The 18,737-nt window shown below is 43.6% G+C and overlaps 1 protein-coding gene across 4 annotated transcripts in view; it reads left to right on the forward strand.

Moving 5' to 3' along the window:
* sipa1 (signal-induced proliferation-associated 1) overlaps positions 1-18,737 on the forward strand; it is a 36,762-nt gene that overhangs the window by 11,284 nt on the left and 6,741 nt on the right. For 2 of the 4 annotated variants that reach the window (XM_085470031.1, XM_085470029.1), the window contains exons 2-13: positions 7,152-8,761; positions 9,394-9,518; positions 9,597-9,785; positions 11,199-11,373; positions 11,701-11,804; positions 12,244-12,401; positions 12,709-13,315; positions 13,401-13,675; positions 14,087-14,476; positions 16,092-16,218; positions 16,306-16,438; positions 17,341-17,439. In XM_085470031.1, the coding sequence (XP_085326157.1) occupies positions 7,654-8,761; positions 9,394-9,518; positions 9,597-9,785; positions 11,199-11,373; positions 11,701-11,804; positions 12,244-12,401; positions 12,709-13,315; positions 13,401-13,675; positions 14,087-14,476; positions 16,092-16,218; positions 16,306-16,438; positions 17,341-17,439 (3,490 nt within the window). In that variant the 5' untranslated portion in view covers positions 7,152-7,653. Of the gene's footprint in view, positions 1-1,541; positions 1,606-6,380; positions 6,462-7,151; positions 8,762-9,393; positions 9,519-9,596; positions 9,786-11,198; positions 11,374-11,700; positions 11,805-12,243; positions 12,402-12,708; positions 13,316-13,400; positions 13,676-14,086; positions 14,477-16,091; positions 16,219-16,305; positions 16,439-17,340; positions 17,440-18,737 lie in introns of those variants that run through there. The other 2 variants (XM_085470032.1, XM_085470030.1) reach the window with 2 other exon arrangements.

Consider the following 18,737-nt stretch of genomic DNA (forward strand, 5'->3'; position numbering starts at 1 on the left):
TATGGGCAATAAAGCTTGAATGTGAAAGATAAGTTACGTTTTCAGAAGCTTATTTTATGACAGGAAGTCTGTTCACGTTCCCCTTTCGCTTAAAAGTTTCAGGTTTTAATTTTTGCGACGAAATCAAGAGCCATATATTGTCATGGCTTCTGATGCGGGAAGCATTACTTGGCATTAAAATAAACTGTTTTAGCATGCGTAACACGGAGATCATTACCGTCCAGAGGCCGAGTTCTGAGATGCAGTATTAAACACTGCTGTCTGCATGTATTATTAAGTTTCTCAGGGATGGAGTCTGGCTCTTGCATCATGGGAGTATCTGCAGGAAAAAGCAGGCAGCAGCCTCCCAGTGATCTTAGCAGATGCAATGGAGCTTTAAAAAAAATATTGGAGAGCATGAGGTGCATGCCTGGGTTATACAACTGAATATATAACTAAATAGAAAAACAAAGAAACTGCAATCATTTTTATATATTATTTATATAGGACCAGTTCCAACCAGCAGTTTTGGATGATAGGCAGGAGAATGAAGCTGCTGTTTTCGCTAATTTGGGGTGACAGAGATCACGTGTGGGGAAAAGTCAATTTAAATGGCAACGCAACCAGATCACGAAGGTGTAAATCATGACCTAATCACATTCTGTGCTCTTTATTGATGCCATTTAATTCAAACAGTTGAAGTGGTTTGCGCTAGCCAGCCCAGACAGTTACGGGTCAAGTTTCTGGTAATGTGGTGGTCAAACTGTGGCTTGGAGAGCATCGGGGGAGGTCAAGCATAGTTTCCAGCAACTCCTGCGTCATCTGACGTAGGCTAATCTGTGGATGTAGGCGCGTTTGTGCATATTTGGAGTAGATAGCTGATGTGTCATGCTACATGCTATATCTTGAAAAGAAAGTTGAGCAGCATCTCCACGGACAGCGACTTGCTGTTTAACCTTATTGTGTTAGAATATGAACGACATCATAATGATGGCATCAGCTTTAGCCTTTTTCTAGTAGCAACAGCATTGTTAGGATATTGGATCCTCTAGTGCTAATAGATTTTAAACCAGCGAGATACAGAATCATCACATGCACATGCACATTTACAATCAATGTACAATCAGCTGTACTGAAAGCTTTTGAGAAAAGAGCTTCCCGTTACTGTTTATTGTCTCAAGCCTAATATCCTAAGTTATTTTTTATTGCACCCTCAGTCAGTCCTGCTATTATGAGATGATCCACTTATGGTCATATTAGAGTTTGGTTTAAGCCAGACTGATATTTGCTCATAAAATTGCTCAGCTTGGTAGATCTTGGGAAAACATTAAGCTGGTTTTCAATGATTTGTGCCGTAGCAGTTTATGTGCATGTAGCAACAAAACCCCAAAAACATTAAAAATGCAAATAATGGCTTCCTAAATATATTAAACAGAAACTTGAGGGGGCTGGGACAAAAACACCAGTTCCTCTTTGCTTTGTACTTTTTCACAAGGTATATGATGCACTTCTCTGTCGTGGTAACACACAGGACAGTTTCTCTTCAGTGACTTCAGAGAGAATATGTATTTTTGACACCAGTGTGGCTCTGTTGAAGATCTTGTTGAAGACGTTTTGTGTTCAAAGGTAAGAAAGGGACTGATTTGCTTTCAAACAGGAAAAAGAAGAAGAAAAATCGTGAGATTTTAAAATAGTGTTTTACGGGTTTGGAAAAATTGGGGGGAAAATGTAAACCTAGAAATTATTGGAAAAGTAACGCAGGTCAAGTTGATGAATACCCAGGTAACCGAGTGTGCATATCAGTTAAGAGCTGCTGGAAAAATAATTATATTGATATGTCTGAGGAGACTCACCTGCTCAATTAATGTTGATGCTTTTTGTCCGAACATCAGAACGTCAGACTCCGTTGAAGCTGTTGCTCTGATTGGGATATAACGTCTGGCTTCACGTGGAACACATATAAGGCACGGCTTGAGAAAGACCAGGACCTGGACTCAGGATGGATGAATCATCCGCTGTGTAGTAAAACACTTAGCAAAGAATTTGAGAGGCAGCTAAAAGGGCCAAGCCACAGAAATAATGGCTCTACTCCATCTCCCGTGGTCAGTGCTACCCTTTCACTCAGTGTCAAACCCAAAACACAGCACCCAAAACAGTGTCTATAAATTGCAGTTGCAGAGTTACTGTGGCTAATTATTCCTTTGACACATGTGAAGTCACCCCACTGCCTGGTGGTGGCTGAAACCCACAGTGAATCTACTGCTTCTTCAGGATTTAGACTTTGATTAGAGTTAGTTTCAGGCTTGCTTCACTACATACAGAGAGTCTGTCAAATAGACAGATTCATTACCCTTCTGGTATCTGGACTAATCATGGTTCCATGCATAGTCACCCCTAAAGGCTCATTCTGAACTGCTAAACACACCCATCATGCCTAGTAAACACCCGGGGTCAGGACAGTGCTAGCAGGTGACACAACTTTTATTATCTCATTGCAACATGGCCTCTGAAGCTCGTTAATCATTATTTTAATTGACATAAATAAGATTTTTTTTTTTTAAATTTAAGATGCACTGTATTGACATGGATTGTGCATTCATGCATGGCCAGTTGTTTTGGCAAATGTATGGAAAAGGCAGGCTTTTTTTTTTTTTTTGTAAAATTGTATATCAGCAATGTTTAAAACATTGCTCTTTTGCATGAAAGAAACTCTGTACATTTCCCTCAGATGTAGAAAATACACCCGTGTGAAGATGCGAATCAACCAAATCGGCCAAGTTCGGTGCCATTTTTTTTTAAAGCTGCTTCCAGTTCAGTTCTGTCTGATTATGATAGCAAAACGTTGCAAAAGCAGAACACAGATGTCTGCTTATGATCAGTTTCAGGTACTCCAGGACAATGGGAACCTATGAGGAACTACAGTAATCATTTGGAGAAGCACCTATAAATATCCTAAAGATGAGCTTTGGGAACGCCCATTTAATATTTCTGGTTTCATGTAAAAAAAAAATATGAGAACTAATTTGTGGTAAATGAGCCGTGACATGTATTTGGTACAGAGGTGCACCGCATATGTGTAAAGTAAGTTATTGTAATCCTAATAATCATTTAACAGCAATTTAACAAGGTCACCACTGCGCGCGTGTGTTCGTATTTATGGCAGATGTTAAGCAGCTGGCGCACTGTGGAAAACAGTCACACATTGTGATGTGTTTGCAGATTGAGTGCTACCGTAATATTTTGTAATGTTGTTAGATTTTGTCAAAGCTGGAGCATCGAGACAAATTGTCGGATGCACAGATGTGTTTTGTTGCGATGCAAACTGTCGCTTTTGTAATCCCGCGGCCATCACTCTGATACACGTCTATGTATGCGACACCTACTGTATATAATGTCTGTTACTAACTTTCATTCTTAAAAACTGAGAAATATGAATCCCATCAGTCACAAATATGTTTTGATTTTATGAAAGGAAGTCGCAGCATGACAGCGTCCACCTTGTTTTCCTCGTAAATAAATAAATTAAATAAATAAAAAAAATTTTTTATTTATATAGCTTTCTAGACAGAATCAGAAAGTGCTGCACATAAGATAACAAATAATAAAAGGGTAAAACAGACGATATAAAACAGGCAGAAATTGAACCAAAAACAGTTTTAAAAAGGTGAGTTTTGAGTTGTTTTTTAAAAACAACCACCGAGTTCTTAATGTATGAGGGAGAGAGTTCCACAGTCTCGGGGCCACAGTGGCAAAAGCTCTGTCACCCTTAGTTCTCATCGTGGTCTGTTTTAGAGCAAGTAAGCCCTGATCAGATGATGTCAGGGACCTGCTGGGGACATAGGGCTGTAGCAGATCGTAGATGTAGGGAGGTGCCAATCCATGCAAGGCTCTAAATGTCAAGACCAGGATCTTAAAATGTACTCAATTCAACAGGAAGCCAGTGTAGCTGAAATAGCAATGGTGTCACATGTGAATACTTGGAGGTTGTCTTGTTCTTATAGTTTACCATACATTATGAACATGAGCGTCACCAGTCGCGGGCTTGTTTGACAAAAGTGGAGCTATTTCGGTAAACAGGGTTGTTCTAAAGCTTCGGTGGACTACATGCCACATAGAGAGGGTGGCACCAGGCAGGTTGCTATGGAAACAAGGACTGATTCATGGTTTGAGGTCCCGAGAAGCTCAGGAACATGTGAATTTTTACAAAGGGCCGACTGATAAGTGTCCAAGTTCAACCAGCACTGTGTGTTGGTGGAGAGAAGGAGTGCTTCTGGTGGACCTCAGGCATTCAGATTGTTGTTGGAACAACATGAAAGCAATCTGCGATTTTTTTTAAATCTTTTTTTTCCAAAAACAACCTGCTGCCAATAATCTACACCCCCACTCTGAGACGGTGGAGAGAATTGATTGCTCACACTTTTTCAAAGCATTGTGAAGCATGCAGATGACGCTGCATGTAATGATTGCAGATAGGCATAGACGCAGATCATTTGTGCACACATAGGTGTTGAACATCTGAAAGTTTCCAGGAGGGAACATGAGCAGGTTTTTAATGTCAGAAGCTGCAGCACTCCACACACACAGAGGCAAGCAAAGCGGTTAACTGGTGCTCATTGTCAGATCAGGAGTCTCGCATGAAAGAGAGGAGTATGGGAGCTTACTGGGGGCCTAATTAAAACAATACTATAATGCTAAAATACAGTGCAAGCAATATCCACCTTTCACAATTTCAAAACAGAAAGTAAAACAGCATTTAACAGTTCATTTACATAGATTGAATAAGCTCTGCGGTAGATGAAATTCAAATGGAGCAAAAAACCCCTTATGTAATGCAGCTACACTAAAACATCAGCAGGCGCATTTGATGTCAGTGTTTTTAAGTTCAAAATTAAAACACGAGGACAGCTCGTGGCTGTTGTTTTCCAAAGGAACAGTGCACTCAACAGAGAACAATATTGAGTGAACAGCACTTGTGAAAATTCAGGAATTGCATTTTAATTTTTCAGTATTAGATTAAGATCGTCGCGTTAATTAAGTCCGCTCTGGGCTTCCACGGGAAACCCCGACTTAATCAGAGGTGCTAAAAATGAGAAGACTTTTGCCCCTAATTCAGTACTTCACCGTGCTTTCTCTTTCCCATTCCAGGCATGCAAAATAAGCGTCTTCACTCGAGTTCAGACAGATATGAAAGTAATATTATATTTACACATAGTTACACATATTACTCATTCACACAGCGTATCTGTAACACTGTTACAGATAGTAGCCAGCCGTAAGGATAAACATTTACGTACACGCAGAGCCTCGAGGTACCACGAAGAATGCTGAGGTCACGTCCTTGGCTTGTTTCTACAAAGTTTGGGGATTAAATAACCTGAGGAGAAATTTACACTTAGAGTGTTTACAGATGGTGATTGCTTTTAGGTTGGATTAGAAACTTGAGGATATTCCAACTAAATATACTTAAGTTAATGCTGAAAACACAGCATGTTTGTCTGAAGTAGTCATCGAGAGGTGTGCACACAACGCAGATTCAATTTTTATCAGTAAGAAATCACAAAACAGCTTCTGAAAATCTATGGCAGCTTGTATTATTAGTGTATTATTAGTTTATAACACAGTTCAGATCAATGATAACATGTCTATAAAAGCATATTGTCAGAATAATGGAAAAATAGGCACTGAAGGCAATGTTGAATGTGTTCCAATGAATGCTTTGTTAGAATAAACAATAATAGAGAAGTCTAATAATCATTGTTTCCCCTTTTTCAAATCTAGACCCAATCTCCTTTAGAGAGAACTTCCTGCTCACAGTGCTCATATCGATGATATAAGCTGACCTTCACGTTCATTAGCATATCTTGACACGCGAGCAAATGAACAAATAAATTTGATCCTTATTCAACGTTTGCTTTTTTTTAAAATGCATTTTTAGCGCCAACGTTTAAACTGCACGTTGATATTTTCTCTTTGGGTGAAAAAAATCAAGCGAACGTGAGCAGCAGCAAGGAGGGGAAACCAAGATTTCTTGTGACTTCCTCACTATTTGGCATATTTTTGTGTTGTGTGTGTTTGTGTGTACTTGTATTGTGCATGTTGCGGGGACCTAAAATAGTTTACACAATCACGCTGTGGGGACTCGACCCCTTTTTCGGGGACAAAATAAAAACTTCTAGGGGGGCCGGGGTTAATGCAAGTAGCGGTTGGCGTTAGAGTTGGGAGAAGGAAATGAATGTAAGTCAGTGTGATGTGAATGTGTGTGCGCTCTGCACCGCTGCACCTGCTCTTTAGGCTGCAAGCTCGATAGAGGAGATGGGTGCTTTAAAAAAAACTAGACAGGAAGAAGCTTCGTACCTTATTGAGAGCGACAAAAAGGTTTCAGCTTGAGTTGATTGACGTCAGTTTGGTCCAAAACAGGGTGCGAGCAACAAACGATGACACAAACAGGCTGATCTGTACCTAGGACAGAATCCACTTTGACGGTAAGTCGGCTTTGTTGAAACAAAAAAAAGATGAATTCTTTTAGGGCTTAAAAACAGGGAAGCACTCTGCTTCATTGTCGTTTTCTCAAACCCTCTTGACTTTCAATGACTCTCAAAATAGTGAAAGTAATATCTGTCGCAAAACACGGCATTTGCAGTTATTTAAAATGCTTTTTGTTGTCCATACTGACGTATTTGTTTGAATACTGGCGCGGGAGTGAACTACAAAACTGTTTGGTGGTGTGCGAATGCACAGTGTCGGGGTGGAGGGGAGGTAAGAGACACGGCGTACACTTATTTCGCTTGTATGCTGGCACATTGTCAGTAAGCCAGGAAGGACCCTCCCCTGTGTTAATTCTGTCTATTGTGAGCGTGTGCGGGGTGGATGTGGTGAGTATTAAGTTTGCTATGGAACTATTTAGGGAAACTTTGGAACGGAAAGTGTCTAAAGGAAAGAATAATAATGAGGGAAAACAGAAAACAGAGGTACAAGGCATTACTCAACAATAAAACACACGTCAGACCTGCTTACTGCCTTATTGTTGCAATTCAGTACTTGTTTATCAAATCTTTTTCTGGTGAACTGCTACGGGCTGAATATAAAGCTGTTGATTGAGATTATATCAGTGTGGGTAAAATGTGACGATGGGGTCCAAACTTATATTTTTCTTCCTCTTCTTTTCTGTACAGGTTGCCGGTGGATAAGACCGAAAGAGAGGCCGCAGGCACTGAAAGCGTGCACACGGAAGGACGCTGTGTTGATACATAAGGAGCCTCTCTTAATCAGAGGACACAGAGTCAGGCTCCAGTGATGATCCTCATATCCTTTACAGGAAGGAGCACCCCGCAACTGGAGTACCACCTAAACACACATCTGCACACCTGGATGGACCGCTGCAGAAAACAGGAGCACTTTTTCGCGTGTCCTCATCTTCCACACTTGGGAACGTATTGACAGAGTGCAGTGTCTCACACAGCATCTGTGAGAGCCTGAGAGTGGAGAAGAAGGTCAGCCTTCGTAAGTGGTGTGAATGAGGACTGAGTTTGCTGCTTTCGCTCAGTGTTCCCATTTCACACCAGCGCCATAGAGACCGGGACAACAATTTAACTGGGAGGGTGGGGTTAGCGGGAAGCCCTGGAGCAGAGTGGAGAAAATACCGCTGGACTGGAGTTGGTTTGTCAGGTGGACACCATGCAGTCAGACGACCTCTTCATTCGCAAGTTTCGCCGTCAGAATCAGCGGCCGCCTATCGCAGCAGTCAACTTTGACCCCAAGAGGGAAACGGGTGTAGTGGAGTGGCCGCCAAGAAGGGACGGCGATGGGGCCGAAGCGGACAGCCTCACCCCGAGCCGTGCCGGGTTGACCCTGCGGTCCATGGGCCGGGGGCACATCATGCAGAGAAGTAACAGCGATGTCACACTTGGGGACTTGGACTCCTCTGGGAAGGCGGGGGGGAAAACAGCGCGAGCGGTTGGTGAGAAGGTGGATGCTGGGGTTCAGGGAGACACAGGTGTGCTGTTACACAGGGAGTACGGCAGCCTGTCATCACTCGAGAGACAGACTCAAGCCCAGGAGCCAAGAGCAGACGACCAGGGACCCCTGAGTCCAAGTGCCCTCCGCTTCAAAGACCCTTTCCTGCTTTTAGGGCTGCAGGGACACCCTCCAGAACCCGATGGATACTTTCGAGGTGTTTGCACGGTGGATGGCCCAAAACCCGTTAAGCCACCAAAGCCTGAAGGTCTTAGCAAAAAGTCTAAACCCACGACCTCTCAGGTCCCTCAACCAGTTCCATATGACAACATCGGGGGCGGAGCCTGGGTGAGGAGCTTTGCTCACTATGACGTGCAGAGCATCCTGTTTGACCTAACCGAGGTAGCCACAAACAGAGACAGCATTGGACGGAAAAAGAATATCACCTCAGGGGCTTCAGCTGCCTCCCAGCCCCGTCCCCTCTCCCTGTCCACCCCATCCTCCCCTGCGCAGGGCGGGGGTGGTAGCACAGGGAACGCAGAAGACAACGAACAGTCAATGATGCTAGATGAAGGTGATGGCAACGATAACGAGCTCCTCCTCAGCTGCCCCCACTTCCGCAACGAGACTGGAGGAGAGGAGCAGGCGGGCCTGGGTCGATCCCAGGGAAGGAAGGGACTCTGGTCTAGCCTTCGCATCCCCAACGATGCAGTTTCGGTCCTGGAAGAGCCCAGAGAGAGCAATGTGCAGCAGCAGGGCAAGAGCAACTACTTCATAGAGCATGCTGATCTGGGAGCCCATTACTATCGCAAGTATTTCTACATGAAAGGTACGTGGCACAGTGTCAAAGGATTACGATCAATTACTTTTCAGCTGTTCCCTGTTAAGTCTAACACTCACCAAGATTTAGGAATTTTCCCGTCCTTTATAGGCCATGTGAAATTCATTCAGTCACTTTTTTATGCTTTTTATTTTAATTTAGCCTTTCCTTGTGAGTGTTTATTTATATGAGTGTTTACTGTGTGTGTTGTGAGTAATAAAGGGTCAAGAGCCTTCAGTTTCCCTTCAGTGCTGTAGGTAGGAGTAATTGCACCTGAGTCACTTTATTTTCAGCAACTGTTGAGTTCGCCATCATATTGCCTTGATATGAAGAGGTAGAGTCTTCTGCTTAGAGAGGTGGTTTAAAGTAAATATTAGTCACTTTGAGATTGTTTTTTTAATAGATGAAATAGATGAAAATTAAAATGCAAAATAGAGTTATGGTTTTGAACCTCTTTCTTTTACATTTTACATTATGTTGCCATTTTTGGTCCTCCATATAAATCCCCCTCACCTCCCCTCTGTTATAATTTTTGTACAGGTCCTTATAAGCCTTATAGGTGCTCTGATAGTTGTTTGACCCACTGTGGGTCTTCCGGTCTCGTTCCTCTCAGTATTTATTTGTCTGTCCTGCCGTCGCAGAACATCAGAATTTTTTTGGAATTGACGAACGCCTCGGGCCGGTGGCCATCAGCTTCCGTCGAGAGGAGAAAGAAGGATCCAGCGGCGCTCAGAACAACTGTAGAATCATATTTCGCACCACAGAGGTAAAAGCAGCGCGCTTCTCCTGTCCTGTGTGTAAAATTGATTCGACCGGATGTGTTGAGTGTGAATCCCGTCCACAGATGAAGACTCTGCGAGGTTCCATCCTGGAGGAGTCGGTGCCCTCTGCGGCTCGACACACGACCCCCAGAGGCTTGACTCCCAAGAGGCTGTTGGAGTTCATCATGCCTGAGCTGAACCAGCACTGCCTTCGCTTGGCCTCAAACTCCCCCAAGGTGCGGGACACCCTGCTCAAACTGGATGAACAGGGGGTGAGTAACGCGACACCGGTGATACTGAAGACTGCTGCATGTGTCGGGCAGAAAACTGTAAATTGTGTCAAACGGCATCAGATAGGGTTTGTGTATTTTTCTCCACTTTATGTTAAAAGCCTACAACTGCTGTCCAAGAGGTCATTTAACCCAGTTATTACATTTGCTTCTATTCCATTAGAACTGGAGCTGTAAGCTAATTGTTTTCAAGTTGATTATGTGCTGCAGAAAGAGTAAAAAGCAAAAAGCTCTCACTTTATTGTTTTTCTCCTGTATTGTTTGACTTGGAGCCTTTGCTTTTTCTTCTGTATTTATCGCAAATATTATTGACTGAGTAAGATTCATTCAAATTTCAATTTGTTTTTAATTAACACTTCATATTTTGTCGTGATTAAAATTTTTAACATTTGTTTGTCACGCATCCTGAGCCCAAAACATTTAGTGTCCCAATTTGTTTGAAAAACACTCAAAAGAAACAAATTATGAGATTTAAATAATGAAATCAAAAGGTACTAATAAATATAAAAATGCACCAAACATTTAATTAGTGAGATGCAAAATATTTTTTGCTGATTACCCAACATTGAAGTCGTTTTTTTAAAACCCATATTTCTTTATTTCTATTGACTTTTTTGACATTGCAGAACCTGCCAAATGCTGAAGCTCCTTCATTATCCTGTAGGTGCTCTCTAGCCCACATCTGAAGTTATATATTCAATTTAATTCAATTTAATGTTATTTTATTTACATGTTGCCAAATCACAACAACACTTGTCCCCTCACGATGCTTTATACTGTAAGGGATAAGCATCGGGGTAACTTTGTGGGGGGTCTAAAATAAATAAATAAATCTGTGTAAATTCCACGATGACTAAACATGCAACTATTTTGCTGGTAATACCTGAAATAAATAAAGAAAATCAATAGCCTATTTATGCAAGATAATTCATAATATTACGCCCCTGGGTATAAAGCTCTACAACAGTAGAGATAAAAAAAAAAAAACACATTTAGACGAACCTCTATAACCAAATATTTTAGTGACAGTGGGAAGGAAAACTTCCAGTACATCAGGATAGCCATTAGCTGCGACCAGTTGGAGGTGATGGGAGGAAGAAAGGACAAAAGACGTGCTGTGGAAGAGCGAGTTTAATAAAAACTAATGATTAAAGGCAGAGTGGCGTATAGACACAAAGTGATCTGGGTGGAAAGTGTAAAACTGCAAGAAATGACCAGTTAAAAAAAGTCTTGGGAGCTGTGATGAGTTTGATTATGTTTACATTCAGTAATACCCAACTCCCTTGCCTTTTCCTGTAAAGTAAAATATCAAATAAAGGCTAGAAATGAGAGTTCTCACTCTAACTCTGTATATTTTTCAGTGCTCAATAACTTTTGTGCCTCTCTATCTTCCAGCTGAATTTTCAGCGAAAGGTTGGGATAATGTACTGCCGGGCCGGGCAGAGCTCAGAGGAAGACATGTACAACAACGAGAGCTCCGGGCCGGCATTTGAGAAGTTTCTGGATCTGCTCGGGGAACGGGTGCGACTGAAGGGCTGGGAAAAATACCGAGCTCAGCTGGACAACAAGAGTGAGCTACAGACACTTCATTTACACCCACATCTATTGGCTACATCTCACCTTGTCGCAGTACGATTATCCGAAGGGCATCAGTGCACCACAGAAAGCCGAAGATAACTCCTATCTAGCCACATGTAATCTGAGTAATGCCTGCAAAATAGCATAGTCACTGCTGATTATCTCTGAGCTGTTTTCCCTTGAGTGAGCAGCGGAGAACAGCGAACGGGACACATTTCATCCCGGCTGTGACAGCCTGAGTTTAGTGTTTCCTTCAGAGACGTTGACTGATTCTGCTAAATCTCTACCTGTCTGTCTCTTTCTCTGCGTACCTGTGCAGCCGACTCAACTGGGACACATTCGCTCTACACGCGCTACCAGGACTACGAGATTATGTTTCATGTGTCCACCATGCTGCCCTACACAGCCAACAACACACAGCAGGTAACAGCAGCCACAACCTAACAGGCCCGTGACACATGGTTTCCTTTTCCTGCTCTTTGTGTATCACAACACAATTCCACAGAATTGCAGTCTTCCTTCAGCCTTTGTTCAGTATTCTTCAAAAGACCGAATGAGCCACGATTTTCATTACGTAGCTCTCTGCGTACCGTCGTGCTTTAGTAAAAGCTGCAGAAAAAGCCTCTGCGCTCCACAACAAGCATGACATAAACGGAAGAAATCATGAGTAAATGGGCCGATTGGTAAAACACGATCGTTGTTATGATGAACTCGCTTATTTCATTTGTAGGCCTGTCTTGAAGCATTATCTGTCTGCTCTTCCCTTAAATGTTTTTGTTTGGTAGGTAACTGTTCTCAGGTTTAATTAGCTGCAATGGCCTCTGGTTTAATTAATGTCTGTGTTTCTGTTTGGTCTCATCAGTTGCTGCGGAAGCGCCACATCGGTAACGACATTGTGACGATCGTGTTTCAGGAGCCGGGCGCTATGCCCTTTACTCCGAAGTCCATCCGCTCCCATTTCCAGCACGTCTTCATCATCGTGCAAGTTCACGAGCCCTGCACCGAGAACACCTACTACAGGTCTGACTCCATCATTCTCAGGGGTTTAACGAGAATTTGTACATTTTTTTAGCAGCTAAAATTAAAAAAGCACTTAGGAAAAGGAAATCAGGGATTTGGGTTCTTTGTGTGAGAAGTGGCAGATTTAAGTAAGCTATAAGGATTTTTAGTCGATCTAAAAAAAAATTTTTTAAAAACTGCGGGTGTTAAGAGTCACATCCTGGTATTTGCGTGTGCTCTGTTGCAACAACACTCCAAAACAAAACAAGACATAGATTGAATGTTCTTGCTGCACCCTCTCCTCACTCCTCATTTCTCTTCCTCTCAGGGTGGCTGTGACACGCTCTAAAGACATCCCATTATTCGGGCCTCTGTTCCCCAAAGGTGCCCGATTCCCTCGCTCGGCCGCCTTTAGAGACTTCCTCCTGGCGAAGGCGGTCAACGCTGAAAATGCTGCAGAGAAGTCAGAGAAGTTCCGCTCCATGGCCACCCGCACGCGTCAGGAATACCTGAAGGACCTGGCGGAAAACTACGTGACCACCACGCCCATAGACTCCTCCACTAAGTTCCCCCTGCTCTCCCTTGGCGGAAAGCGCAAAGACAAGATGAAGGGCGCCAAAGGGGCCGAGCTGCACAGCAATGGGGCCCTTGTGTGGGCGGTGATGGTGAACAGCATAGATGAATGGGAAGCCGGAGAGCACAAGCTCCCCTGTTTGCTCGCCGTGTCGACCGAGTCGGTGGTGCTCATCGAGAGGTACTCGCGCAAGGTGGTGTTCAACTGCTCCTGTCGCGATGTCATTGGCTGGAAGGCGGTGACAGAGCCCAAAGACGGGGGGCCCTGCTTAGATATCTTCTACGAGCGCGGGGAGTCGGTGTCGATCAGCATGATGGAGAACCAGGCAGAAGACATACGAGAGGTGGTGCAGAGGCTTGAGGTGGGTGACTGTGAACCAAATCGAAATTTCTGCGTGACTATTTTACGTCTTTTTCATTCCTTCACCCGAATCTGCTCTTCTGCAGCTGGTTACACGGGGCTGCGAGGCGCTGGAGGTCACACCCCTGCGCGACGGAGTGGGGCAGCCCGGCTTCCTGATGAACGAGGAGGGCTTTGTGACGGAGCTGCAGCGGTTTTGCTACGCTGAGAGCGGAGGCCTGCAGCTGTGGGCTCGCGTGGTGAGGCTCTGCGGGCACTCGCTGGTTCACCTGAGCCTCGACGAGAGGACCAGGCTGCTCCGCACCGCCCACAAGATCCACATCACCGTCATCCCACCGGACGAGAACGGCAAGCCTCGCAGGTGGGGACGAGAAGGGAGTCGTGGGTATTGAACAGGGCTTGTGGGACAGGTCAGATCGGAACAACACAAGAGCTACTCGCCTCTCACTCTTTAGTGGGTTACAGCCTGCAGTCAGTGTCACACCAGCTGACTAGAAGCAAGTCAATCCCTTTAATGATCTTTAATCACACTGTCACATGCTGCACTGCTGCTACCACCACCTTTCCATTCAGATCAGAGGCAGGACAGAAGCAGCTGTGGAGGGGACTGTTTAGATAAATGTAACCGATGCTCAAAATTCTTCTTTCGTTACAACAAAGTCTCACAAAGACGTCAACGATATTTTTCCTCCCATCTCATCTTAGTTTCAGCTTAGTTAGCTTTTTTTAATTTATTTGTGTGTGTGATGTTTTTTTCCTCCATGTTCTGCAGGAGTTTCTCTGAGCTGTATCTGAAAGCCATCAAGGATGCAGAGTGCAAGCCCGGTGAGAATCAGTCAGGAGAGGCCTGGGTGCTGGACGAAAGGGAGGAAGAGGAGGAGGCAAAAAAAGAGGATGATGATGTGAAGACGGGCGGGGTCGAGGAGCCGGACACAAAGGAGGCGCAGGCGGAGACCGACGAAGGCGAAGAGCAGCTCTGCGATAAAGTGGAGAGCGAGCGCAATCCGTACTCGCTCCTCACAATGCCCAGCTTACCTTTGTTACGAGCCACATCTCTGCAGGACCAGCCGGCCAATCAGGGCCAGGAGGGCAGCGCTTCGCAGCTCCCGCGCAGCTACTCTCTGGAAAAACAGCTGTCCTACAGCGACACTTGCGACGCGGGGTGAGTGCGACTAAAACTTATAGAGGTGTTCTTTGAAGTGTTACGGCGGCGTCATGAAGAAACACAAGAAATGAAAATCAAGGAAAAAAAGAGAAGCTAGATTTTATAGAGGCTATTTAAATGCATCTGCTGATGATGCAAAATCTCCGTCACTTTGTTTTTATGTCACTTTTCTGGTTCAGAAGTTGAGGCACGGACTGATTTTATCTTCAGGGAATTTAGCGCCTCCACTTTTAAATGTTTGACATTGTATACTCACTTTGATGTTCCTGTTCAAATTGCTTTTTTAACTTTATTTTCTCTCATGTAGAAAGTGTAGTGTAGTAAACTGACACTAGGATATAATACTCAAAAAAATGAACGCAAATCGGATCTTGATGAATGAAAAGGACGTAACAGCAGTCAGCAGAAATCAATATTGTGCTTCAAAATTCAAATTGTTCAAGAGCTCCCTTCAATTTCGAGCGATATGTTTTAGTCTTTATTTATGTTTCACTTCTACTTGACTACATTTCAGAGGAAAACACTGTATTTCAGTCCCAGTGTCAGCTGGGATAAGCTCACTCCCACTGTTATTCTTTAGGGCGGATGGATACTGTGGTGCTCGTGCTTGTTCTTTTATCCATTATAGTCACTATAGTTTCTTTCTGAACAAATGAAGCGTTGTTAAAAAATATTAATGACAAACAGTTTAGGTTAAACCTGAAGAAGGATTTCTGATCTCCTCAGAATAAACAGAAGTTTGATGATATCAGTCGAGATCTCTAACTAGGAACAATATTTTCACAATATTCTGTTCTTGCAAATAAACGATTAAGGGGGTTGATAACAGAAAGGAGCAGTTTCATCAGCGTGTATCATGGTTAAAAACTACTCAAGCAACGACAAGCCGTAAATACTGCTGATGATAGTATAGCACATTTAACATCCCCACAGTCATAGAGCTAACTTTTGATAATATAATCCCTTTTTCCTGATTTAATATGAACTGAAATTGAAGACTCTTTCCACCGCTTGCTTTTCTAATTGTCATGAAGCAGGTTGACTGGCCAAGCAGTTGATCTCCTGCTAGTGATTTTTCTTAATGAAAAGCAAAACAAAAACATCTTCAAGAACCATACAAACAAGTCAAGAATGATAGCCATGAAGCAAGCTTGCTTTCAATTCAGAGGTTACTTACATAATGATCTGCACTGTGCACTCTTTCCTCATTTTCTTGAGTGTCAAAGGCCCCTCCGCATCTGTCTCGGGTAAATCCCTTTAACCACACTGGTCAGCTTGAGGAAAACGCTGTGCATAAAGGAAATATTCATGAGGATAATATTAAATTCTGCTGCTCGCTAAATCGAATTTGACTTCTTTTTATCGTCACACAAAGTAGTACTGAGAAATTAGACTGGACGGCATCACGTGATATATTTGACAGATAATTCTGCGAGTGCGCCACAGTAAATGTGAATCAGGCTCAAATCTGAGCCATCCTGGAGATTACTTCTCTGGTTTCTGTTTTGACCTTTAGATTGGTTTAAAAAAATAAAGCCTCAACATCCAATTTTCATTGGGTTTTTTGGGGTTATTTTTTCAACACCCTCTTTCCCTCCGCCCCGGTGTGCAGGCACGTGTATGACAACGTGGGGTTGAAGGTTGAACACCACATCTATGAGAACATCGGGGAGCTGAGGGATGCCACACCTGATCTGATCCTGGAAGTCAAACCGAAGGTTCCCCTCGGCGACGAGCAGGTGAAAAAACAGCGCGCCGCAGCACCTCTCCGTCTCCTTTCCGACACCGTTGTCTCTCCTTCATCTCAAACTCTGTCTTGTCTTCAGTTCATGGGAGCCGAGTTTGGCGATGACAAAGCCTCGGCGAGTGACTCCTCTCTCTCGTCTTTGCGGCTGTCAAGTGTGGACCGAGCTGAAAGAAATTCACGAGCCCTGAGTCTTCATAACTCCATCACCAAGAGTAAGTGCATGCTTATTTAGAGCCTCATTGTATGTGCATAACAAAATCTAAAAGGGAAAATCTCATTCAGACAGAACAGCAGACACAGCCGCAGCTTAAATGAAGCCGAAATACAACAATTACACATGTTTGCGAATCATCTCTGCCTGATTTAACCTCAAATTCCTTTTTCCAGATTTCCTCTGCCTTAAAATCCTCTCTTCATTATCCTCCCTTTAGTCCCCACTGCATCCCCTTTGTTCCTCCTCTTTCATCCACGCTGCCCCCTATTCCGCTAATCTAATATCATCCCTGCTCCGCTGCCACCCCCTGCCAAGGCTGGGATAAAAGGGGGACAGATGGGTAGTGGGAGGGGTGGAGTTTTAGGCAGCCCCAATTCAAGGAACCCCTCTTACACCATCTGCTCTGCCTCCACTGAGACTATGAGACTCATCATTTAACTGCTGTAAGAGCACACTTGCTCATCCTCTCATCATCAGAGTCTTCTGATATTTTTTTTTCAGGGGGATGCAGGGTTCTCTCATTGAAATTTAGCTTCAAAATATGTCTTAAACCAGTACTTTTCACTACCTTCAATGTCATTAAAACCCTTATATTCACAAAAATTCACCAAAACTATTAAAATGTTAAAGCTCCCTGTCTTGCACCGTAACTCTCATGTACTATATTTTGATCGCGTGCTCCTATAAATTTCATCTTAGTTGGTCTGACATGGCCAAGCCGGCACATCAGCTCATCTGTGCTCTAAAATCTGACCAGCAGTAACACAGCAGCACCCCCAGGTGGGGACTCTTTGCTATTGCAGAACCAGAAGGAATCAGCTGCTTCACACATCCCAGTCCTCTTGCGCTGTTACCTATAATCTTAGGCATGTTTAGTGAACTTTTTCCTCTGTGTTACAGTTCTCTCGGAGACAACAGATTCGACTGAGGAGGAGTGGCAGTCGATTTCTGACCTGGCCACAGCCTGCCGCAACATCCTGGAGGCTTTGTCACGAGAGGGTGAGGAACTGTTTATATATACTTGATAAATGTGGATTAGACTGTAAATAATGCATCAAGCTCCTAAAATGTTCTGCACAATCACAGGAAAATAGACTCACTTTACTGTAAGTAAATAACTGTAACATTGCCTTAATTAGCTACCCATTATGCGCTATAACTAAAAGCATCCTGGATGAATGCCACTTGGCCTGCACCTCCACCCCATCAAACACCTTTGGGACCACTTAGAAAGACTAAACTTTAAGCCCAGCCGAACTTCGACATCTGGCCTCGCTAATACTGCATAGAAACAAACCTCTGCAGCCAGAATTAAGATGCTGGAAACTCTTTTTAGAAGAGCAAGGGCTCCTGTAAGAAACAGATCCGGAATAGATGTTTAAATGAGTGATCTAGTTGTTTGTCCTTTGGCCACATAGCATAAGGGTTCCCAGATTGACTGCTCAGGTGCACTGTTGTTGCACCACCTTAACAAATAGAATAAAAAATAACTGGAAGTAAAGAGTATTGCAAATGCTACCTGTCTGCCGGACATGTCAACAGCCCTCAGCCTGCGGGCATCATTTGTTGGGAACAGTTAGCTAATGCGAGCATGGTGCCAAGCAAGCAATGCATCAAATGAGCAGTCACAACAGTTTTCGTGTGTAGCATGTCAGAAATGTTGGTGTGTTCTTTGGTGTGTTTGGGCACAAAAAGTTGCATGTTGTATAAAAGTGTTGTAAAAAGGGGGGCATGCAGTCGTCTGAAAAACTAAGAACATCCCTGATTCTGTAGCTTGTAGATCCACGATTAGCAGCAATAACTTGAAGTAATTGGTTACTGTGTGACATTATTTGTCTCACACATTATTGTGGAGGATTTTTGCCCACTCTTCTTTACATGTTGCCGAGTTTTTTCATTTTCAGCCATTTTTTTGCAGATGTGCTGCTGTGCTTAGGATCATTGTCCTGTTGCAAAATACAAGCTTTAGCTGTGGACAGATGGCCTCACATTTGACTCTAGAAATGTTCACGGTCGACTTGATGAGTGCAAAGTCCTGTGGCTGCAAAACAAGCTCAAAGCATCACCCCTCCACCACCGTGCGGGACAGCTGGTATGAGGCGATTTGGCCAAATATGGCATCAGGCATTAAATGCCAAACATCTAGTCCAAAGACATTGTTCCACAAGTTTTTGTGTAAGAGGTTTTCTCCTGGCAAACCTTCCAAATAAGTCGTACTTTTTTAGTGTTTTTCTTACCATACATGACCTTTAACACATGATCCCCACGTTGGTGTCGTCCCCACATCATCATTATAC

The sequence above is a fragment of the Copadichromis virginalis genome, linkage group LG10 (genome assembly GCF_057382275.1).
Source record: "Copadichromis virginalis isolate Kocher_CV1m ecotype Utaka linkage group LG10, C_Virginalis_male_GT1.1, whole genome shotgun sequence".
Lineage (NCBI taxonomy): Eukaryota > Metazoa > Chordata > Actinopteri > Cichliformes > Cichlidae > Copadichromis > Copadichromis virginalis.